Source organism: Lithobates pipiens, unplaced genomic scaffold, assembly GCF_037356315.1.
Source record: "Lithobates pipiens isolate NorthernLeopardFrog02 unplaced genomic scaffold, aLitPip1_a1.2 Scaffold_8, whole genome shotgun sequence".
Classification (NCBI taxonomy): domain Eukaryota; kingdom Metazoa; phylum Chordata; class Amphibia; order Anura; family Ranidae; genus Lithobates; species Lithobates pipiens.
In genome coordinates this window covers 305,180,837-305,205,765 of record NW_027507903.1, presented here as the reverse complement: position 1 = coordinate 305,205,765, position 24,929 = coordinate 305,180,837, and the positions used below count along the sequence as shown (strand labels likewise).

The 24,929-nt window shown below is 41.7% G+C and overlaps 1 protein-coding gene across 1 annotated transcript; it reads left to right on the top strand.

The window, feature by feature from the left end:
• The first annotated feature begins 644 nt into the window (after positions 1 to 644).
• On the top strand, positions 645 to 24,709 carry LOC143963095 (uncharacterized). The gene is made up of 10 exons (XM_077472659.1): positions 645 to 794; positions 2,984 to 3,072; positions 4,232 to 4,294; positions 6,561 to 6,617; positions 13,776 to 13,826; positions 18,425 to 18,490; positions 20,530 to 20,580; positions 22,511 to 22,543; positions 24,034 to 24,134; positions 24,547 to 24,709. Exons 1-9 carry the CDS (start codon positions 746 to 748, stop codon positions 24,115 to 24,117), a joined length of 543 nt encoding a protein of 180 aa, XP_077328785.1. The 5' UTR covers positions 645 to 745; the 3' UTR covers positions 24,118 to 24,134; positions 24,547 to 24,709.
• Positions 24,710 to 24,929: the final 220 nt, after the last annotated feature.

The window sequence follows — 24,929 nt, the reverse complement described above, 5'->3', positions numbered from 1 at the left end:
TTAAAAAAGCACCACATTATGTGATCATATGTAATAAGTAGAATGGTAAATATCACAAATAATGTATTTATATTGCTTGTTATTTGCAGATCTATAAACACAATTTATTCCATAACATTTGGCAAATAGTAATGTAAGGATAATCTGGCATCGCTAAGTGGAGTGGCTTGGAAACTTTTCAGAAGTGCACTGCTGACAAAATGTTATGTGGAATGTCACCTGATGATATAACTACTTCTTCCTAATATTATAATAATAATAATAACAAAAAAATATCATTTATATTAATATTGGTTCATGAAATCTAAGGCAATCCCTACATATTCGTCAAGAACCCCAATACCCACTGTCACCATGAAAACAGCAGTTGTCATTCTATTAGTTACTCTAAGATGTTGCTTTGGTAAACCAACATGAATGCAAAATTGGCAATCTCTAGGTATACATTAAGAACCCACAAAGCCACTGTCATAAAACCGCAATTAGCTTTTTATGGGTTATTTTAAGCTGTTGCTTTGGTAAGCCAAAATTAATATTGATTCCATAACATTTGGTAAATTGTAATTTAAGAATAATCTTTGCTGTGGCTTGGAAACCTTAAGTACTGACAAAATGTCATGTGAAAGGTCACCTGATGATATAAGCATCTTCCTACAATATAAATACCATCTAATTTAGCATTGGCTCATCAGATCTTGTGGCAATCTCTAAGTGTTCCTCAAGAACTCACAAACCAATTGTCATCATGAAAGCAGCAGTTGTCTTTCTATTGGTTGCGCTAAGCTGTTGCTTTGGTAAGCCAAACTTAATCTAAAATATTTCTCTTAAGAATAACTTTTAATAATTATGTTTAACTTGATGTTACCCACGTGGCAAAATCAGATTTTAGAAATGAATGTATTGCATAAGCGGTCTTAGTTATTCAACTAAAATATTTTATTTTAATTTAATCTGTGCTGATTTTAACTTTTAACAATTATGTTCTAGTTTTAAATTATTAGATTGTCAGATCTCATATGTTTTTATGATGATCTTCATAACAGTATTATTTGACATTTCTCATTTGTGTAAAAATATTATTCTAGATTGGTTGGTTTATTCAATCTAAATAATTCATTAGTAAACTCTGAAAATTCAATGCTCTACTATTTGTGAGGCATATCTTTTATTGAAAATATAAAAACGTGTTTAATTCATTATTATGCATACATTTTGATGCATCTATCCCCATTCCAGTTAAAGGTTGTAGAAATCACTGACATAGAGTGAAGATCAGAGATGTCTTTGCATGTGTTATGATTTACTGCAAGTAACATAATTTTCATTAAACTAGTTGTTGGATATGTCTGTCACATTCTTGTAAACTTCAATTCATGTATTGACACCTAAAACTGTAGAAGCCTACAGGAAATGCTAGTGACAAGTTCTTTGTTCTCGATTTACTTTTTTGATAACAGCTTCTATGGTTTAGATCCTCTTTAAATGTGTTTCTGCATTATATCCATTGTGTCAATACTAAAAGGCAGCTGGGGGACATAAATAACTCATTCTCAAGGACAACATTTGATGTAAGAGTCTTTACTTGCATTTCAATGCAAGAGAAAGGCCCTGGTCAGATGTTGCTTGATTACACATTGATATGACATTATCAAACCGTTCAACACAGTGGTGGACAAAGCCACCAGGGTGCCCCACATTCAAACACTGTCCATATACAAACTCTTATGTATTGTGAATAGATAGATAGATAGATAGAATATGAAAAGTAGCCTTTGCTACCAAGAACCCTCTCATAATATTCTACTAGGGTTGAAGAATGAACACTCCTTCTAGAACAAGGGGAAATGGGAGAAGTCTCCTGCATATCTCAGTGCCCATTAGACAGTAATGAATGTGTTTGCTATGCTACAACATTTGGTCATTGCAAACCAGGAACACAGTTGGAGAATATGAAGAATGATTTCCATGCCTCACCTTTCTAGGCAAGAGGAGGCACCAGATCCAAATCTCATAGATGAGGCCCTAAGTTTCAGAAACCTTTGTACAGTTGCTCAGTCTTCACAAATGGTATATCTAACCCAGGGGCCAGAGAAGATTGCATTACAACAATGCCCATCTAGCCTGTTGATGTTAAGTAAACAGTACTAATAATATACATGATAAACAATCATTTGTTAACCTTGCAAATCTTTTGGGGGTTGTACTTTACAATTATTTAAAAGCTAAGTGCTTTGAATAGTATCTATGAGGGATTGTGCTTCACAATTAATGGAAAACTGAGTGTTTTTTATGAATTAATGTTTTCCAATGCAGATTTATTTGAAAATATAGATTACTAATAGGGGAAAATATTTTCCTTGGCATACTGCATTCAAGACTAATAAATCTACAGAAGCATGCAGTAATAATAAATTGCTTTTGCTTATCATTTACCATAAAGCCCAGTTGAACCTTCCTGTTTAATTATGTCAACAAAATAAGGGTACCTAAGAAATGCAAGTGCTTAAAGCTTTTGTTTACAAAGCACCTCCAGCTCTCATAAACAGTCTATCCCCCATCAGTGGTCTGCAGAGCAGGACTGTGCAAGAGCAGATGTCTCTCTGCAGAGGTCCAACACACCCCCTGTGAAACAGTTAGATATCTCCAATCAGCAGGAAGTGTGAGCTTTGCTAATTGCACAACTTTAGCTCAAACTCACAGGGGACATGGAAGACTGCTGCAGAAAGTCTCACAGACTGTATAAGTTCTTCTATGAAAACTATGGGTGAGAGACAGTTTTAAGACAGCTGTATCAGCTTTACAAACAAAAAGAACAGTGAGGCTTGCACACTTGTTATTTACATAATTTATTAGGAGGATTTAATTGAGCTCTAAATTAACAATAGCACAAAATAGAAATGTGAAATAGCAGTAATAATTATAATAATAATAATAATGAAAATGACATCACCCTTATCCTTGTCATTATCTATTTGTTTTGCAGACATCCCTGCTGCTTCTAAAACTCATGGAAAACATACTCACCCTGCTCCCAGTCCCGTTTCACCTGACTGCATAGTAAGATTATTAAAGGTATGTCAGATTAAGATCGTATGAGAAATGGCTTGGTTGGTTGGCTGTTTGATAATGGCAAAATTAAGATAACACCCAAAGATATCTGTGTTAATAGCTACAGTTAAATATCAATAGTTCTATTAAATTCACAATCAATAAATCTTTATGAGAAAAATAATCACTTGTTGACTGACTTCCTGTCTCAGTTCAACTTTCAGTATGCATCTGCTTAAAGTCCAACTTTACGCACCTTTTAAACAGTTACCCAACCAGAGTTAAAAAAAAAAATCAGCTCTAGCTGCAATATTTACCTCCTTATCTGTTGCAGCCCCCCACAGGACATCTCAGTCTTGTGGACTAAATGACACCCAGGTATTTAGCCTGAAAGACTGAAGGTAACCTGTGAGAGCAGAGCATCATGAATCACCTACCAAGGTGCCCTGAACTCATGTATAATGATGCAGAGATTGGTGGTAACATCATCACATAGTGCTGTTCTCTGCATCACTGGGGACCACCCACCACTGTAGAGGATCAGAAAAAGATGAAGACCCAGCCCATCGGACCAATTAGAAAGCAGTAGGGAATGGGCTGTAGGGAGTGAAGTCGAAAGGCTTCACTGCCGGATTCCCTTACCAGGAATGGCATATATAAAAAGTCAGCAGCTGCAGTATTTGTAGCTGCTGACTTTTAATTTGTACATGGGGGGGGGGGGGGGCTGGACCTCCTCTTTAACAAGAAGCATGCTGATAGAAAGATTAAGCAACAAACAGATGAGTTTAACACTGTGCTGCTTCTCCATTTACTGTCCAATGCACAATGTTAAGTGATGCTGGCCATCAGACTGGGGACATCTAGTGGCAAAAAAGTTCTATGGGGACATTTCTGGATTGAAGGTGAATAACACAACAAAAGGTGTTTTTTATTTTTATTTTTTTATTTTAATGGGTTATTGATTTTGTCTTGTTATTTTTGGCTGAAGTGTATTACACGTATATCATCTTCCATTCAGGTGAAATCGAATGAAACTAGTGCATGCGTTTCAGTGATGTGAAACCTCATTGAAAACAGTTTTTTAATTTGGCAGAATATAGATCAAAGTGTCAGTATTGTTATATAACTTCTATCATGCCATTCAGCAAAATGCATTAAAATAAATCATTTTATATATTTACAGAGTTCTCTCCCCGACACTCTTATCAGACTCCAGGAAATGTTGTGCTGGTTTTCGCAAGCTGAGGTAAGGTTTTTTTTTTTTCTGTTACGGTACACTGACCATTAAGAAATATAATTTCAAAATACACTGCATATTGAATAATAATATTAGCAATAATAATAATAATACAAGTTATCAGTATCATTAGGATTAAGGAAACATATAACTGCTTCAAGTTATCTTAAACCTGATCTTCAGTGAGGAGCTTAGAACTAGCGAAAGGCATATACTGTACTTTCTTTTTAATGTGCTCATCCTGGATAAAGTATATGTCAGGGACTGACTGCTGGACTACAGAACTCTTTTCCCCCTCCATATGTGTATATTGATTTCTTGCCAGTGAATCTTTACTGCTTTGCAGGCCACACACAGGGGATGATTTACTAAAACTGGACAGTGAAAAATCTGGTGCAGGTGTGCACGATAGCCAATCAGCTTCGAACTTCAGCTTGTTCAATCAAGATTGACAAAAAAAAAAATGGAAACTGATTGGTTTCTATGCAGAGCTGCACCAGATTTTGCACTTTCCAGTTTTTGTTTTCAAAAATCATCTTATTATACCCATTTAAATGTGCACAAGCCTGACTCAATTTTGTCATCTTTGCTATTTTATGTACTTCTCAATCATGGCTGTTGCTGCACAATATAAGAAGCGCTTTCCCAAACTTCAAAAGGGGAACCCTAAGGGTCCTTTCACACGGGGCGGATCAGTTCTGATCCGCCCCGTGGATATCCGTTTGCTCAGCGGGGATCACTCCGCCGATCCCCGCTGAGCAGGGAGATGACCGGTCCGTCTCTGCACACTGCGCAGGGACGGATCTGTCACAGCGCCACTCTCCCCTATGGGAGATCGGATGACGACGGACCGCAGTGCCCGTCGTCACCCGATCCGATCCGCAGACGGATGGAAAAATAGCTTTTTCCTCCGTCACACTTTTTCGGATCGGAGCGGGTCGGATGTCAGCGGACATGTCACCGCTGACATCCGACGCTCCATAGAGCACTATGGAGCACCCGTTCAGGACCGCCTGAAAAACTGACAGGCGGGCCTGAACGGGACGTTAGTGTGAAAGGGGCCTAAATGATGGAATGAATAACTCAAACACATTGCAAAAAAAAAAAAAAGCATCTACAATGTAACCCCTTACTTTATTTTAGGCAATTATATCTTGAAGCAAAGTTTTGCAGTTGTGCTAATAAACTAAAAGCTGCAATAAGAATATCACTAGGATACTACAAATATTTAGTATTTTCCTTTGTTTATGAAAACCTACAAAATATATGTATTTCATTTGTTTATTAACATGAAACTGCCATTTTTAAAAATATCAATAATAATAATAATAATAATGATTTGCTAAGATAGACAGAAAAAAAAAATAGCTGATGTAATCGTAAGTAGGAAAAAGTGATTTGGTATTATCAAAAGGCAAAGAGTTTGGGAAGTAACTGTTGACTCCATTTACAAATAAGGACAATTAGTGATTCCTAACAAATCAGATACATTTGTATGCACTTGCCCTAGCAGTTATTAATGATTGGTTGGTGATTGGCTTTTGGCTGATTTTAAAGCCCCTTGATTGGCTTGATTGGCTTTAAAACAACCTATCTGTGCCCACATTCTTGGTCAGGTATATAAATACACCAATGAATGCAGTTATTTATTAAAAATTATTAAAGGTATTTTAAATGCAACTAGTGTAAATATCTAAACGTTACTCAAGTAATCCCCCTGTGGGGATTGGGAGAGACAGTCCAGGAAGTCAATGATTGCCCTACACCCATATGTGCTGACAGAAGGTGACAGCACAGACATACCCCATCAGACTGTTACTGTTTTTAAAGTCCAATCACAAGCCGGTGGAAGGAAAGTGACAAAGCTATGTTGCTTAAAGGCAGTATGTGTAGCAGGGCTGAGTAAATCACAGGACTGGAGGGACAAAATTCCAAATGCAGATACAGTAAGACAGATACTCTGTGGGTTTATTTTACAAAAGACAAATAGGCTGTTTACTTTTCAAAGGAATTTTAACTTAGATTACTGAATGGGGTGAAGCTTTGCTGACTTCCATCATCCAATATTTTAAGTAGAGCAGAGAGAAGTGATACAACTGACTTGGCTAGCTTAAACCCAGCCATCATGCTACATAATTACAAATACATATCTATTTATATCAATCAATCAATCAGAAGAGGGATATTACATTTGTCTTTGCTCAATGCTGTGCATTTTTTTATAACATGTGTTTGCTCTAAAAACGGTTATGTAAGAATTGTCATTCTGTAACAGAAAACGAACAATGCAGAGTTATATCGCAAGTTCCTCACTGCATTCCACCAACTTCTGGTAAGATGCTTCTGTTATTTCCTCCCTTAAAACTTTTTTTGATTAATTTTTTAAGATAACTGTGCTGGGAAAAAAGTATTATCAGCAAGAAGGCAGCAATGGCAGTTTATATATTTCACTCAGATAGCTTCCTTTTAAAGCAATATAGCCAGGGCTGCTGTTAGAAATCACAGGGCCCTGTTCAGGCTACCAAACCACTCCATCACCACCAAATAGAATCAAAACAATATTTTCACAAAAAATTTACTAAAATCATTATTAGTGGACACAAACACAGCATAACATACATAATTCATGTAAAGTGATAAGACTGTACTTAATAAATCAAGATCTATGTGAATGAGATCTTGGGGCTTGGTCACATGGGCACTGTGGCCTGTACAGTTTTAACTAGTGGTTTGTTTATGTGGCTGGAGCTGCCTGTAGCTTTGTGAAAGCCTATGTTATGCTATGGGGATGCAGCAGTTGTATGAACACAGCCACAGGTCATAATTTGACAGGTGTCTGGGTGCAAGTGTACGGCCCTGAACACAGACATTGTGCATTCAGGGCCACTGAGTTATTCCTGCATTTACAGTTGCTGCGTCTCCATAGAGTAATAGGCAACTCCAGTCACATGGACTGACTCCTCATTCACATGGCCAGAGTACCTATGTGAGGGAGAGGAGGAGAAGCTGGCTATGCTGCAAGGGGAGTCACAGGTAGTGATGGACGAACTTCCGACGGGACGTTTCGCGAAAGCGAAATGCGAACGGACCCAAACGTTCGCGAAACCGAACGTTCGCCGCGGGCCCCATTGACTTCAATGGGAGGCGAACTTTGCAAACCTTCATGTCGAATTTGCGGCCACGTGGTAATTATTAGGGGGTAAAACGTAGTCCCACCATCTGGACAATGACATAATACATGTATGAGGTGAATTTGGGATCGATAACTACAAGCATTTTTATTTTATTTGGGAAATTGTTCTAACAATTCAGGACTATGGAGCTAATGAAGGCAATGGAGGAGAGGGAAGGTCAGGGACCAGGGTAGGCAAAGAAGAGGGTGCAGGAGATGATCACCAGCAGCGTGACATACCGGAATGACACATGCACCGTGATAGAGGCATCTGACAGCAGCACCGTAATACAGAGCACTGACAGCAGCACCGTGACATACAGCGCTGACAGCAGCACCGTGACATACAGCGCTGACAGCAGCACCGTGACATACAGCGCTGACAGCAGCACCGTGACATACAGCGCTGACAGCAGCACCGTGACATACAGCGCTGACAGCAGCACCGTGACATACAGCGCTGACAGCAGCACCGTGACATACAGCGCTGACAGCAGCACCGTGACATACAGCGCTGACAGCAGCACCGTGACATACAGCGCTGACAGCAGCACCGTGACATACAGCACTGACAGCAGCACCGTAAGCAGCCCCAGGAGGAAGTCAGCACAGCACAGGGATGGTGTGATCCCCTCATAATAAGAACCCCCAGGAGGAAGTCAGCACAGCACAGGGATAGTGTGATCCCTTCATAATAAGAACCCCCAGGAGGAAGTCAGCACAGCACAGGGATATCATAAGCAGCCCCAGTAGAAATATGACACCGCTCAACCTCTTCAAAGAGGAGGGTAGGGGCATATAGTACGGTGTGCTTTTTTGGGTCAAGGAAGTGAGCCAAATGAATTAAGAAGGTCTGTGTGCTTGATTAAAAAAATAGTTTATAGACATATACATGGTCTACTGGTCACATGTGTTGAATTCCTCCGAGATCCATGCCTCATTCATTTTTAGAAATGTGAGGTAGTTAACACTGTCGTGAGCTAGGCGAGTACGCTTATCGGTCACAATCCCCCCTGCTGCACTGAACGTCCTTTCGGACAGGACACTGGATGAGGGGCAAGCCAACAGTTCGATTGCAAATTGGGCAAGCTCTGGCCAGAGGTCAAGCCTGCCCACCCAGTAGTCTAGGGGTTCATCACTCCTCAGAGCGTCCACATCGGCCGTTAACCCAATGTAGTCGGACACCTGACGGTCTAGGCGTTCCCTGATGCTGGATCCGGATGACACCTGTCGATGGGTCGGCTGAAAGAATGACCTCATATCCGAAGTCACCAACACATCTTCAAACCGGCCTCTTCTTGCAGGCGCTGTTGGATTGGTACCCGCAAATCCTTCTCTGGGAGTGGGAATTGCTCCTCTGCCAGCGCACGCAAAAGCAGAATGCAGCATTTCTCGAAGCAAGGCCTGGAAGTGCTGCATTCTGACAGCCCTCTGCGACGGCGGTAACATTTCCGCCATTTTGTGTTTGTACCGGGGGTCTAAGTACGTTGCCACCCAGTACTGGTCCTTGACCCTCATGCTTTTTATACGGGGGTCCCTATTAAAACACTGGAGCATGAAGGCCCCCATTTGCACTAAAGTGGAAGCGGTGTGGTGGCCTGGCTCCTGCTCATCATCCAGGATAATGTCGTCCTCTTCATTCTCCTCTCCCCATCCTCGCACAACAGGGATCCCAGAAAGGTTTAAAGCATGCTCTTCTTGCTCCTGCTCATCCGCCCCGGCACCATCCTCCTCTGACTCCTCATCAGACTCCTGTTGTTGACTTGTCTCAGATAGAGTAGCCCCCCCTGGGAATTCATCCAGCATTGCGACTTCCTCATCTTCCCGCTCCTGCTCCTCCACAGCCTGATCAATGACACGACGCAATGCACGCTCCAGAAAGAAGGCATAAGGTACCATGTCACTGATGGCGCCATGGCTGCGACTGACCAGTTTGGTGATCTCCTCAAATGGCCGCAGAAGTCTGCATGTGTCGCGCATGAGCAGCCACTGGCGCGGTGAAAAAAAACCCAGCTCCCCAGAACCGTTTCTTTCGCAGAGTTCATACAGGTAGACGTTAACTGCACGTTTCTGCTGGAGCAGCCTATCAAGCATATAGAAGGTTGAGTTCCATCGCGTCGGGCAATCGCAAATAAGACGTCTGACCGGCAGATGGTGTCGCCGCTGAATGTCAGCAAGGCGAGCCATGGCCGTGTAAGATCTTCTGAAATGGGCCGAGATTTTCCTTGCCTGCCGCAAGATGTCCTGGACCCCAGGGTATTTGACAAGGAATCGCTGCACGACCAAGTTTAAGACGTGTGCCATGCACGGCACGTGCGTGATTTTGCCCTGTTTCAATGCGCTAAGCAGATTGGCACCGTTGTCACACACCACTTTACCAACTGTCAAATTGAGCGGTGTTAGCCACTCATCTGCCTGTGAACGCAAAGCTGAAAGGAGTGCCGGGCCAGTGTGGCTCTTTGCTTCCAGGCACAACAGACGCAGCACGGCATGGCAACGTCTCACCTGGCATGTGGAATAGGTTCTGGGGAGCTTGGGCGGTGCAGCGGAAGAGACGCTAGCAGCGGAAAAGGAGGAGGCAGCTGAGGAGGAGAGGGAGGAGGATGGAGTAGGAGGAGGAGAAGAAGAGTCAGGCCTGCATGCAATCCGTGGCGGTAAAACCAAATCTACACGGGTGCCACGGGTTACATGCTTGACGGCCGTCAGAAGGTTCACCCAGTGGGCAGTAAAACTGATATACCTTCCCTGCCCGTGTTTGCTAGACCACGTGTCTGTGGTCAGATGTATCTTGGCACCGACACTGTGTGCCAGAGATACATTCACTTGCCGCTGAACATGGCCATATAGCTCTGGGATGCCCTTCTCTGAGAAATACTTCCTTCCTGGGACCTTCCATTGTGGTGTTCCAATGGCCACAAATTTGCGAAAGGCCTCCGAGTCCACCAGTTTATATGGCAGTAGTTGGCGGGCTATGAGTTCTGACAAGCCAGCCGCCAACCGTTGGGCAAGAGGGTTATCCGGCGTCATCATTTTTTTACGCTCAAACATTAGGCCCACGGAAGCCTGCCTTTTTGCAGAAAAATGTGAGCTTGGCGTGATGGAAGGTGGAGTGGAGGACAATTGTGAGGAGAGAGGAGAAGGAGAAGTAGAAGACGAGGCTGGACGGTGAGAGCCTGCAGTGTGGCTTTGTGTGTTCCGTTGCTCCCACTGGGCTCGGTGATGGCTGCTCATGTGCCTTCTTAAGGCGGTCGTCCCTAGGTGAGTATTGGGCTTACCGCGACTAACGCGTTGACTGCAAAGATTGCAGATGGCAACGCTATTGTCAGCAGCGGACACGTTAAAAAAAGCCCACACTGCGGAGCCATGTGCCGGTGTCCTGGGAGCGCCAGATGTGACCGTACATGGTCGATGACTCGCTCCTGATACATTTGCAGTCTGCTTTGTCCCTCCTGTGCAATGTAAGTTATTCCTGCTTCTCCTCCCTATCTGCTGGTCCATATCTCCCTCTGAACTCCCCTCCTCTTCCTCTCTTGTGGGCACCCACGTGACATCACTAGACACGTCATCATCAACGTCACCTTCCCCACCGCTATAAGTAGAGATCTCGGAGTAGGCAGCAACACCGGGGACCAACCTCCTCCTTGGGCTGATCTGGGTACTGTCGTCAGACTGCTGAGTAGCGCTTGTTGCTACCTCCTCTTCCTGATCCAATACCAAGAGTGGCTGCGCATCAGAAATGTCCTCTTGATATGGATCGGAAAATAATTCCAGTGACTCAAGCGGAAGGTATGTGGTGGTGGTGGTGGTGGTCGTGTTGTTGGTGGTAGTGTCTTTGGGGGTGCACATAGCAGAGAGTGAAGAAGAGGGTGCAGATCGAGAGGATGAGGAGGGTGCAGAAGAGTAAGGCTGAGCGAGCCACTCAACCAAGTCTGGTGCATCCTTTAAAGTAATTGAACGCACCTTCTGCAACTTCCCACTTTGGCTCAAGCCTGTTGCTCCTGCCCTACCCCTACCACCCCTGCGGAAGGGCCTGCCTCTTCCTCTGCCTGTCATTTTTTAAATGACCCTGTGACAAAACTCTTAGTCCCTATACCGATGAAGGACTGCTGCAGTATAGGGCAGCAGTCAGCAGTGGTGCACGTCAACCCTATCTATTGTGGACCGATAGCGGTCCTTACAGAACAGCAGACTGTACCGCACTCAAGCCTATGTACCGTAGCACCCTATACCAAGTTACCAGTCCTTATAAGAACTTTTGTGGACCAAGCAGGTTGTGTATTAGTGTTTAGCAGACTGTACGTCAGTCCCTATACCGCTGAAGGACTGCTGCAGTATAGGGCAGCGGTCAGCAGTGGTGCACGTCAACCCTATCTATTGTGGACCGATAGCGGTCCTTACAGAACAGCAGACTGTACCGCACTCAAGCCTATGTACCGTAGCACCCTATACCAAGTTACCAGTCCTTATAAGAACTTTTGTGGAACAAGCAGGTTGTGTGTTAGTGATTAGCAGACTGTACGTCAGTCCCTATACCGCTGAAGGACTGCTGCAGTATAGGGCAGCGGTCAGCAGTGGTGCACGTCAACCCTATCTATTGTGGACCGATAGCGGTCCTTACAGAACAGCAGACTGTACCGCACTCAAGCCTATGTACCGTAGCACCCTATACCAAGTTACCAGTCCTTATAAGAACTTTTGTGGAACAAGTGAGTTGTGAATGTTTAGCAGACTGCAGCAGAAGGGCAGCAGTCAAGTATAATATCCTTTCTATATTTGGAAGAAAGAATATTATACATGTACAAGCCTATTACTGTACCACTGATACCAGTCCTGAAAAGAACCTTTGTGGAACTAATAATAACAGCAAGTCTTTAAAATTACCCTCACTGCCTGACAACACTGCTTCCTTCCTGTCCCTATACAAATTGGCAAAAAAAGAGAACGATTAGTGGTTACTGGAACAGCTCTTTTGTGGACCTTGATAGTAACAGCTAATGATGATGATGATGATGATGAAAGACTAATCTGGCTGTCCCTGTAGCATACACCGTCCTTTCCCTTTCTCTAAACTAACAAAAGACACTCAGGCTGCTGCAAGAATCAGCAGCACAGCAAACCTATCAACACCTAACACCTATACCAGTCCTGAAAAGAACTTTTGTGTACCAAATAGCTAGTGGTTTATCTCTCCCTACTCCACACAGGAACCTGTCCCTATCGTAACAGAAGAAAGAATGTAAAATGGCCACCGGATCGGGTGTATTTATAGGTTAGGGGGAATGTCCAAGTGTCCATGTGCTGTCATGTCTCAATTGGCTGTCCTGTATCACATGATAAACGTGTCACCAAAGGTTAAAGTTCTTGTATACATTAAACACGTAAGTCCGCCGCGGCGAACGACGGAAAAAGGCGTTCGAACGTGCGGACCGCGAATGTCGGAAATTCGCCGCGAAACGACCGCCGGGCGAAACGTTCGTCCATCACTAGTCACAGGGGAATTGAATTTAGCAATAAAGCAATACAGCCAGCCATTCTGCTTGTAAGGTGCCTGGGCCCCCTGTTGAACTGATGGGTTCCGGGCCCTGCACAGGAGAGCTGCCTGTAGCCCTAAGTATAGCTTAGTATTTGCTAACAGAATAATTACATCAACAGATTATGGGGATTTTTTAGTAGAAGGGTTAGGTTTTAAGAAAAGTAGGGTAAATAAAGTTGAAACCAGAAACAATAAATACAATCTCATCTGTTGCTTTTCCACAATAGGTAATTAAATAAATAAATAATAACTATTGGATACATGGCTTAATGCAGGACAATTTTTCACAATTACTCCTTTTAATTGCTGATTGTTGCAGCAAAGTGGTTGTTAACTCACATAGATTAATTGTACCTATATGTAAGCCTATAATCAGGCTCATCTATAGCTACTCTAAATATCTCCTAAATATGCACCATTTAGGAGATATTTACTGTATATGTAGCCAATTACATCATCTACGCACACGATCTGAAGGAACAGCCACCCATGCCGTTCCTTCAGAGCCCTATGCCATGACCGGCAGCTCCTGTGCACATGCTAGGAGTGACGTTAGGCAGCTTGGGCTAGTCACACAGCTCACCCGGAAGGATGACGAGTCTGCGCACCAGGAAGGAAGACGGGTGAAGATGGATGCATCCTCCAGCGGTAACAACGCATAGGTGAAGGGCTTCTTTTGCAGGTAAGTTTCATATTATGCCTTTACTTTGCAGGTCAGAAAAAATAAATAAATAACACTGCAGTTTACTTCCTCTTTAATATGGTATTTTATCATATCTTAACAGAAAGATGCTGGATGTGGTGTGGATCAGCTTCTGAACATAGAAGACGTCTTGGTAAAACAGATTTTGATGGAGATGATCATATCATTTCACAATACACTTGACTGTTGTATATAATTTCTTATGCTGCCAATACACTCATGTGACATGGCTAGGCCAATCACAGAGTGAAAATCACATTCTTCTCTACAAAAAGGCCTAAAAAAAGGCACAGCAGAAAGTACTGAAAAAATACTTATGTGCAGATTTTAGATGTCAGCCAGCCATGCACGCACAACCTCAAATGGTGTTTTAAACAATTGGTCATTGTGTAAAGTGGAGCAAACACTTAAGGCGTGGCTTAACCACTTCAGCCCCGGACCAATAAACACCTTAAGGACCAGAGGTCTTTTTCCAATTTCGCACTGCACTGCTTTAACTGGTAATTGCGCGGTCATGCAATATTGCACCTAAACGAAATTTGCGTCCTTTTCTTCCCACAAATAGAGCTTTCTTTTGATGGTATTTGATTGCCTCTGCGATTTTTATTTTTTGCGATATAAATGGAAAAAGAGCGAAAATTTTGAAAAAAAAAGATATTTTCTTCTTTTTGTTATAAGAAAAATCGAATAAACTAAATTTTTGTCATACATTGAGGGCAAAATGTATTCAGCCACATGTCTTTAGTAAAAAAAATGTCAATAAGCGTATATTTTTTGGTTTGCGCAAAAGTTATAGCGTCTACAAACTAGAGTACATTTTCTGGAATTTGCACAGCTTTTAATTTATGACTGCCTATCTCATTTCTTGAGGTGCTAAAATGGCAGGGCAGTACAAACCCCCCCCAAATGACCCCATTTTGGAAAGTAGACACCCCAAGGAAATTGCTGATGGGTATGTTGAGCCCATTGAATATTTATTTTTTTTGTCCTAAGGGATTGAATAATGACAAAAAAAAATAAAAAATATTTTACAAAAAGTTGTCACTAAATGATATATTGCTCACACATGCCATAGTTATATGTGGAATTGCACCCCAAAATATATTCTGCTACTTCTCCCGAGTACGAGGATACCACATGTGTGGGACTTTTTGGGAGTCTAGTCGAGCACAGGGCACCCTGAAAACCAATCACCACCTTTAGGATTTCTAAGGGTGCAAATTTTTGATTTCACCCCTCACTACCTATCACAGTTTCGAAGGCCATAAAATGCCAAAATAGCACAAAACCCCCCAAAATGACCCCATTTTGGAAAGTAGACACCCCAAGCTATTTACTGAGAGGCATGTTGAGTCCATGGAATATTTTATATTTTGCCACAAGTTGCGGGAATATTACAAACTTTTTTTTTTTTGCACAAAGTTGTCACTAAATGATATATTGCTCACACATGCTATGGGCATATGTGAAATGACACCCCAAAATACATTCTGCTGCTTCTCCTGAGTACAGGGATACCACATGTGTGGGACTTTTTGGGAGCCTAACCGCGTACGGGACCCCGAAATCCAAGCACCGCCTTCAGGATTTCTAAGGGCATACATTTTTTATTTTACTCCTCACTACCTATCACTACCTATCACAGTTTTGAAGGCCATAAAATGCCAAGATGGCACAAAACCCCCCCAAATGACCCCCTTGGAAAGTAGACACCCCAAGCTATTTGCTGAGGGCCATGTTGAGACCATTGAATATTTTTTTTTTGTCCCAAGGGATTGAATAATGACAAAAAAAAATAAAAATTTGTTTTACAAAAGGTTGTCACTAAATGATATATTGCTCACACATGCCATGGTTATATGTGGAATTGCACCCCAAAATATATTTCGCTACTTCTCCCGAGTATGGGGATACCACATGTGTGGGACTTTTTGGGAGTCCAGTCGCGCACGGCACCCCGAAAACCAATCACCACCTTCAGGATTTCTAAGGGTGCAAATTTTTGATTTCACACTCCTCACTACCTATCACAGTTTCGAAGGCCATAAAATGCCAAAATAGCACAAAACCCCCCAAAATTACCCCATTTTGGAAAGTAGACACCCCAAGCTATTTACTGAGAGGCATGTTGAGTCCATGGAATATTTTATATTTTGCCACAAGTTGCGGGAATATTACAAACTTTTTTTTTTTTGCACAAAGTTGTCACTAAATGATATATTGCTCACACATGCTATAGGCAGAAGTCAAATTACACCCCAAAATAAATTCTGCTGCTTCTCCCGAGTACGGGGATACCACATGTGGGGGACTTTTTGGGAGCCTAGCCACGTACGGGACCCCGAAAACCAAGCACTGCCTTCCGGATTTAAATATAAAATGCTACCAAAAAAACTGTTAGCGATGGCAGGGATCAGGCCTGACTCTGCGATCGCTGCAGTTATGTGTTTAGTGTTTTGTAAGTGACAGTGATCGATCAATACTGCACTTGGGTGGGCTGGGCGGAGGGGCAAAACGCAGGTGCTAGCAGGTATCTGGGCTGATCCCGCTAACAATGCGTTTTTTTTGGAACCCTAAACTGCTGGGGACGCTAGTATAGATCTGATCAGATCAGATATTGATCTGTTCAGATTCTATACCACTACGGGAGGTTTATACTTTGCGTGTGGGTGTTAGCGGTACTGGCACTAACCTAGCGCTGCCTGGGGTGACGCAGACCCTGACCCTAAAACCTAATTGATATCACCCGCCGGGTGATCAGGGGGTTAAACCTTTATTATGTAATAAATGGTGGGTGCCCTGATGCTATAAAAAACAAACTAACCAGAGTCACCCGTAACACTTATACGGTGATCAGTGGTGAAAGGGTTAACTAGGGGCAATCAGGGGGTTCAAATTTTTATTAGGTAGTATATGGGGGTCCCTGGCGCTATATAAAAACCTGACGGGGAACCTAAATAACTAACTGGCTAACCAGAGTCACCAGTGACACGTATACAGTGATCGCTGGTGAAAGGGTTAACTAGGGGGAATCAGGGGGTTAAAACCATTATCGGCTGGTATATGGGGGTACCTAACGCTATAAAAACCTGGCGGTGAACCTAAAAAAATAACTAGCTACCTAACGACACTAGCGACACTAATGCAGCGATCAGAAAAACGATCGCCTAGTGATACTGGCAAAAGGGGGTGAAAGGGTTAACTAGCGGCAATCAGGGGGTTAAAACCATTATTGGGTAGTATATCGGGGTACCTAGCGCTATAAAAACCTGGCGGTGAACCTAAAAAAATAACTAGCTACCTAGCGACACTAGCGACACTAATGCAGCGATCAGAAAAATGATCGCTTAGTGACACTGGCAAAAGGGGGTGAAAGGGTTAACTAGCGGCAATCAGGGGGTTAAAACCATTATTGGGTAGTATATCGGGGTACCTAGCGCTATAAAAACCTGGCGGTGAACCTAAAAAAATAACTAGCTACCTAGCGACACTAGCGACACTAATGCAGTGATCAGAAAAATTATCGCTTAGTGACACTGGCAAAAGGGGGTGAAAGGGTTAACTAGCGGCAATCAGGGGGTTAAAACCATTATTGGGTAGTATGTCGGGGTACCTAGCGCTATAAAAAACCTGGCGGTGAACCTAAAAAAATAACTAGCTACCTAGCGACCGTAGCGACACTAATGCAGCGATCAGAAAAATGATCGCTTAGTGACACTGACAAAAGGGGGTGAAAGGGTTAACTAGCGGCAATCAGGGGGTTAAAACCATTATTGGGTAGTATATCGGGGTACCTAGCGCTATAAAAACCTGGCGGTGAACCTAAAAAAATAACTAGCTACCTAGCGACACTAGCGACACTGATGCAGCGATCAGCAAAATGATCGCTTAGTGACACTGGCAAAAGGGGGTGAAAGGGTTAACTCTAGGGGCAATCAGGGGGTTAAATCTTTATTGGGGGGTGATAGGGGGCTACCCTGGACCTAACACTAACTGCCCTGACAGTTTTTACTGTCACAACTGACACTGAATACAGTGATCAGTAAAGAAATGATCGCTGCAATCAGTGACACTGTGACTGGGGGAGGAGGGGGGCGGGGGGGGGGGGGTCGGGGGGCGATCGGGGGGGTTTGTGTGCCTGTGTGTACCTACATGTCAGTGTAGTGTTGGTGCACACTTACTATTAGTCTTCTCCTCGTAGTCCGGTCAAAAAGACCGCCCCGAGGAGAATGACATCACTTCCTTCTTCCTGTGTAAACAATACACAGTGGGAGGAAGTTCGTCATTGGCCAGGAGCGATCCAGAGGGGGTGGCCAGAAACCAACGGCCATCCCCTCATCACGGATCGCTGCTGGAGGGAAACGGACCACCGTATCCAACGGGAGGGGGTCCAATCGGACCCCCACCCGCTGGAAGGCAGGCACGTACATCTACGTGCTTGTGCCTGCCTGTGCCATTCTGATGACGTATAATGGCAATACGGCGGTCCTTAAGTGGTTAATGTGAGAGAAAATATGGTGATTGTTTTGTCCTCTAAGTATGCTATCTTTAATGGGACATGTCAAGAAGGGTCAAATGGTCCCCGATCTTATCATAAACCATCAGACCAGGCAAACAATCTCTTATGTCTCTAGGCACCTCTATTTTCAATACTATTAACTTCTCATCATATAATGAGTAGACATACACTGTACATACCATGAAATATACTAACATTTATATCTTTGATAGGAAAACGTTGGTGACAAACTTGGAGAAGTGTGTCATAAAATTGTTAAGCAAGTTCTAAGCTGTGCGGTAAGTTCCAAGTATCAAAATAATTATAATGCTATGTAAAGCTGCTCAACAGAGTGAAGCAATTGCTACAGTTTATTGAAAAATAATTTCTTACATTTTTCATTGAACATTGAATTTAATTTTGTATTGAACCAAATACCTCAATACAGTTACATGGTCTCCATATTACTTCACTATAAATGTAGCCTATCATGTCAATCCATGCCGATGAGGAAGCCTAAACTCCTAAGAAAAAATCCATCAAGTGGGTTCCCAGAACTTTTACAGTGTGGTGGTCCTCACCTGTGTTGTTTTATGAACTTTGTAGGTAGGCTTAGCTTCCTTTGGGGAAAATCCCCAATAAACCATTTCAATTTGCAATTGGTAAGCATTGCAAAAGTGTAAAATCTATCAGGAATATTTAATCAAGGGCATCTATTTCTTTATTTTTAAGATGTGATACACAAAGGGCCATTTTGAAAACCTAAGGTTTTTCATAACACTTCCATTATAGAGCTAAGCAATTAGATGACCATACCGCAAATGAGAACACTGTGCACTGGCATAGTGTAAGAATTTGTGTAAAAATGAATCTGTAGGCATTCAAATGGTTGGCTTATCTGGTTTTAAGGAACACTTTGGGATGACTGCAGCTCATAGACTGCAGCATTCGATCTATCCTCTGCAAAGAGGTGGTAAACAAGATGCTTCATGTTCACTCCTGTCAGTGGCTCCACCACATCAAGTAAGTAGCTAGGGAACCATTCCTCCTCTTAACAGGAGTATCATGGGCCAATCCCACCAGGTATTCTTTCAGTTAGTTTCAGTCCCCCACCTTATTTTTTAATTTTTCTCCCTTCCCTTCAGATTCTTCTTTCTGGACTTTCTCCCTGCTTTACATCTCTAATCATCACTAACTGCTTCTCTCTCTTAGTCTCCAAGTATACTCTTTTACATAAAAAAAGACAGCCTTTTGACGTGTCTTCTCCCTACAAAATATAGGTTGCCCTTATGGTTAATACAAGGCCTCCAGGCACATATTAATTTAGTCTGGTGTTACTTTATAATCCCATCCCTTTCTTTTTTGTGTTTTTATTCATTCTGGATCGACCTGCTTTGCATGTCTTGCATTTTAGCCATCATCCACTCAGTATCCCCCTCTTTCTCCTCCGTGTAATCCACCAGGTCATTAATGGTGGAAGCATATTCTCCCATATTGTGTTCTATATGCTCCACTCTGGATTCTACAGCATGAATATGGTGTTAAATTTGTGCATATATGCCTGTAAGGAGCTTCTGAGGGGAAGAAGCATGTCTTTGAGAACAGTGTCTATCACTGGTTGATGTGTGGTTGGGAATGATTCGATAGAATTAGGCAGCTCCCTTGTGTCATCCTCTGAATCCTTGATAGGGATAGGTGCCAGGCTGCATCCAGCTCAATCAAGCCTGAATTTTGCTCTGTCCGGGCTGCGGTATGCTGGGAAGGGAGGGTAGGACTTGGCACTGTCTGGGGAGCCACTATTATGTGAGGATGCCCCTGAATTTGTGTTAGTTTGGACTCGGGCCACTGGTGTAGATGCCAGGCCACCGCCATCTTGCCTACCTCCATGCTGCCTTTTAATAAAAAAGTCTGTCAATCTCTGCGGCTTCCGTTGCTCCTTTCTTTTCCTGGTCATCTTCCCCGGATGTCCTGGGACTGGATCACCTGGAGAAGCGGATGAATCTGTGTCCCGGAGGGTCTCTATATGCCGCGGGATCACTGTGGCAGCAGGAACTCTCAGATCAAGCTGCTATCCATCTCTGTAGCAGGCCATGCCCCCTGCCATTCAATTTTATTAATCGTTTTTAGTAGGGTCCATGTAGAACTAATTCATAATCATCATTTTATATTTTTGCATGCTTCTTGTGTTGACTATATATACTGTATATGAATATTGCTTCTTATACCTTTTCCAAAGGTAACCAAATGTTAAGTATGGCAAATTCTTGCAATCTGTTTTAGTAATCTGTACTTGTATTGTGATAAACCAATGTGTTTTATTTTTTTATGAATTTTATAGGAGGACCTTAAATTAACCGAAAAGCTGTTTGAGTTCCTATGCCAACTGGCAGTAAGATACATTTTATTATACAATCTAAATTTTTTAGCATGTATTCTGTAAATAAACCAGTGGATTGATAGTGTTATGTTTTGCCATGTTGTAGAAAATGTTATTTAATCATATATCTTAGGTTCTGTTCACATCTTGGCATATGGGGGTGATAATCGCGGTAAAAAGCGCAAATACAAACGCCGGACACCATTTTCCCAAAAGAGGCTCATGTACTTCTTTTGGGAGACAGGTTTCCATGTTACCATATTGTAGAAAGTGTTATCTCATCATATATCTTAAGCTCCATTCACATCTTGGCATACGGGGGGCGATAATCGTGGTAAAAACGTGCAAATACAAACGCCTAATGCCATTTGCACAAAAGAAGCTCATGCACTTCTTTTGGGCGACAGGCATCCCACAACTCTGTTCTGATTGTCACCCGATGAATCGTGGGAAGATCGCGGCGTGTTTGGGGTGCTATTGAAATTGATGGGCAGCGCACCAGGATGCACGGGTGTACACCATACCCAAATAAATAAATATATATATATATAAATATATATATATATATATATATATATATATATATATATATATATAGATAGATAGATATAATTTTTTTTTTTTTGGTCAGAGATTTCTTTTGGTAGTTTTTTTTAACTATATATGTAAAAAGACTAACATTTAAAACAAGAAGTTTCCCTTACTTTCTTGTAAAATAAAAAAGTTAGGATAATTTGAACACTTCAAAATTACTCCTTTTTAGAAAGTAAGTACCCCAAGGTGGTCTCTTTGTTTTGCCACAATTTTTAGATGGTATGGTGGTATTAAGTTGGTAATGGTGCACTAAATATAGTGCATTCAGGTCATGCATAGAGGAGGTGGTAAAGGGGTAATGTACACATCACATGCAGTGGGAGGATAGAGAAGATGGAGTTCATGTGCAGATGTGAGGATAAGGGAGGTATAGGGTTCATATACAGGGAGACACGGTATGGACATCAGATGCACTGTATGGAGGTAAAAAAAAATGTTACTTGCATCTGCTGCTGCCTTGATCTGTACAGTGATCAGGAACTAATAAGTGACTAATTTATTAGTTCCCCTTTCCTCCCTATCCTCAGTTGTGAGAGGAAAATGTAGGGAACACAGATGAAAACACTACAATGCTTACATCTGTGATAGCTCAGCTCACAGTCATAAATTGGCGTACTGGCTACCTGATTTTTTATTTTTTTTGCTGTGCCATTTATAAATGATGCTGCAGAAATTAGCATCCAGCACTTAGCTGTTTAAAGGCATACGGTAGTAACCAAGTAGATAACTAAACAATAGAAATAATTTAATTTGCAAAGTAAATGTTTTATTAGCTTACTGACTATTGTGGGCATGTCTTAACTTCAATCCATGGGCACACAAAAGTATTATTTTTATTGATTACGATTTTTTTGAAATACCTTTTTTACATAAGTAAGTTTTCATACAAATACACTCAACTAAGTAAATATTTACTTTGCAAAATAAACATTTTCTGCTCTTTTTGGTGAAATAACCCCAGAGAGTTTTTATTAGCTCATTTTGATTCTGTTAGTCAAGTCATTGAAAAAATATATACAGAAACACTGGGTTTGACTGACGAAAGCAGAGGCTTTTCACCCAGCAAAGTAAATGTTAATGAAAAAAAGATGAAGCTAAGTTTGCTTTGCATAATATATCATAAGCAAGTGAGAAACTTTTTTAAAAACTTCCATAACACATGATCGGTATTCAAGTTGAACACAGCATCACCTTTTTTACCTAAATTTGCTTACTCTACTGACTCTAGTTGTTTTGAGTGTTGAATGATTTCACCTTTGGATGACTGTGTAAACTGTAATCCTGTTGTGTGCTTATAGAAATATATTTGTGCGTGGCTACATTTTAATTTATAATTATTTCCCTCTAGGGTGACGTTCTCATAAAGCTGAGTGAAGCCCTTGTAAGTTATTTATTTATTTTTAATGATGTGAGAAAAATTATTAGACATATATATATTTCGTAAATAGCAATAGGCACACAGGTTAGGGACTAAGGATGAGCCAAACACCCCCCGGTTCGGTTTGCACCAGAACCTGCGAACAGACCTAAACTTTGTGTGAACTCTAGAACCCTATTAAAGTCTATGGGACTGGAACGGTCAAAATCAAAAGTGCTAATTTTAAAGGCTAATATGCATGTTATTGTCCTAAAAAGTGTTTGGGGACCCGGGTCCTGCCACAGGGGACATGTATCAATGCAAAAAAAAGTTTTAAAAACAGACGTTTTTTCTGGAGCATTGATTTTGATCATGCTTAAAGTGAAACAATAAAAGTGTAATATTCCTTTAAATTTCGTACCTGGGGGGTGTCTATAGTATGCCTGTGAAGTGGCGCATGTTTCCCGTGCTTAGAACTGTCCCTGCACAAAGCGTCATTTCTGCAGGAAAAAAAGTCATTTAAAATCACTCGCGGCTATAATGAATTGTCGGCTCCCCGTAATACAGAGAACAGTCATTGAAAGTCATTGATAAAAAAAAGCGTGCGGTTCCCCCAAATTCCCGTCAAATTAAAAAAAAAAATGACGTGGGGTTCCCCCTAAAAATCCATACCAGACCCTTTATCTGAGCAGGCAAACTAGCAGGTGGCAGGAAAAGAGGGGGGGAGGAGAGAGAGCGCCCACCCAACTGAACCGTACCAGGCCACATGCCCTCAACATTGGGAGGATGCTTTGGGGGTCTGTGACCCCTCAAAGCATCTTGTCCCCATGTTGATGAGGACTAGGGCCTCATCCCCACAATCCTGGCCGGTGGTTGTGGGGGTTTGTGGGTGGGGAGCTTATCAGGATCTGGAAGCCCCCTTTAACAAGGGGCCCCCCAGATCCCGCCCCCCTCTTTGAAATGGTAAGGGGGTACAACATTACCCCTACCATTTTACAAAGAAAGTGTATAAGAATGTTAAAAAAGACACACACACCGTTGAAAAAGTCCTTTATTAAAAATAAAAAAAATTGAAAAAAGATTCCAGTGCTGGTAATCCACTCTTGCTATCCAGCGACGGATGATCATCTCTCTGGGGTCCAGCGATGGCTGATCTGATCCAGCGACGGGTGATCTCTCCCTCCACTGGCGGAGACACTGCGGGGATCCCGGCAGCCTGACATTTCTTATATGAGGAGGGCAGGGCCATCCGTCACCTGACCCCCTCTGATGCAAGGGGAAAGCCTGGCTTCCCCAATGACCTGTGTGTGACCCTGCCCCCCTCTGATGTAACAGAAACTTTGGCAGCCTGGCACTTTGTTGCTGTGTAACCAATGGGTAATTCAGCCTACTACCTGTTTTGTATATTCATGATTTAAATATCAGTTGAGATTAGTTATTAGTTAATGATTCTTATGTTATAATTAAACCAATTCAAAATGGATTCTAATTAAACAATACTGCCTCCTCTTTAGAAAGGGCTGGATCTGGAAATCGTCACAGGCTTAACAAGTCAGCTTGGTGTTGGGGGCAAAGGCAAAATTCTTGGCGTCCTTTAAGGAAACAAATTCATTTTGTAAGTGCCAACAGTTTATCTTTAATAATATGTCACTAAACAATATTTATCATGTGAAGATGAATGAAGATTATTTAAAATTGTATATAATAATTTTTTTGCTACTACTATATGCAAGTCATGAATAGTATTAATAATAGTAATAATATAATGAAATGCGTATATTACTGACACTGACATGTTTGAACTTAGAAAGCTGCTTGGATGTGTTGTGAAATAGCTTCAACCATTCTAAACTAGTCCAGGTTATTGTGACTACCACTAACTATACCTGATATTTTTTTTTATTTATTTAACTTGACTGGGAAACATATATAATGGTAACACATGAAAAAAAAAACAGAAATGTGATTTTTGTTTATTGTACAGCATAAGTACATTTAAAGAAAATGTTTTTTTGATTTTTTTTTAGGGATGTCTAAAATTGGAGGTTGTTTAAAAAAAAACAAGACTCATTGGTAGTGATCTTTATTTTGCTGTATGCTGGCATATATCTATTATTCTGTAACTATTGACATTTGATTATGTACTTAGTTCACTTTCTATATAATAAAATACATTCTCATTAAAAAGTATTTCTTTTGTATTTATTTTTTAGAAATAGACAAAGTTTTAAGGTAGAAAATTATAAAAATAATAGGGAGATATATGACAGAAAAATTATTTATTGCAAATCGTACACAAGCAAAGGCAGAGGCTATGGGCTGATAGTGGAGTTATACACAGGCCAGGGATAAAGAAAGAAAGACAAGCCTATGTCAACTAAGCAGATGTGTAACTTGGGTTTGATAAGGG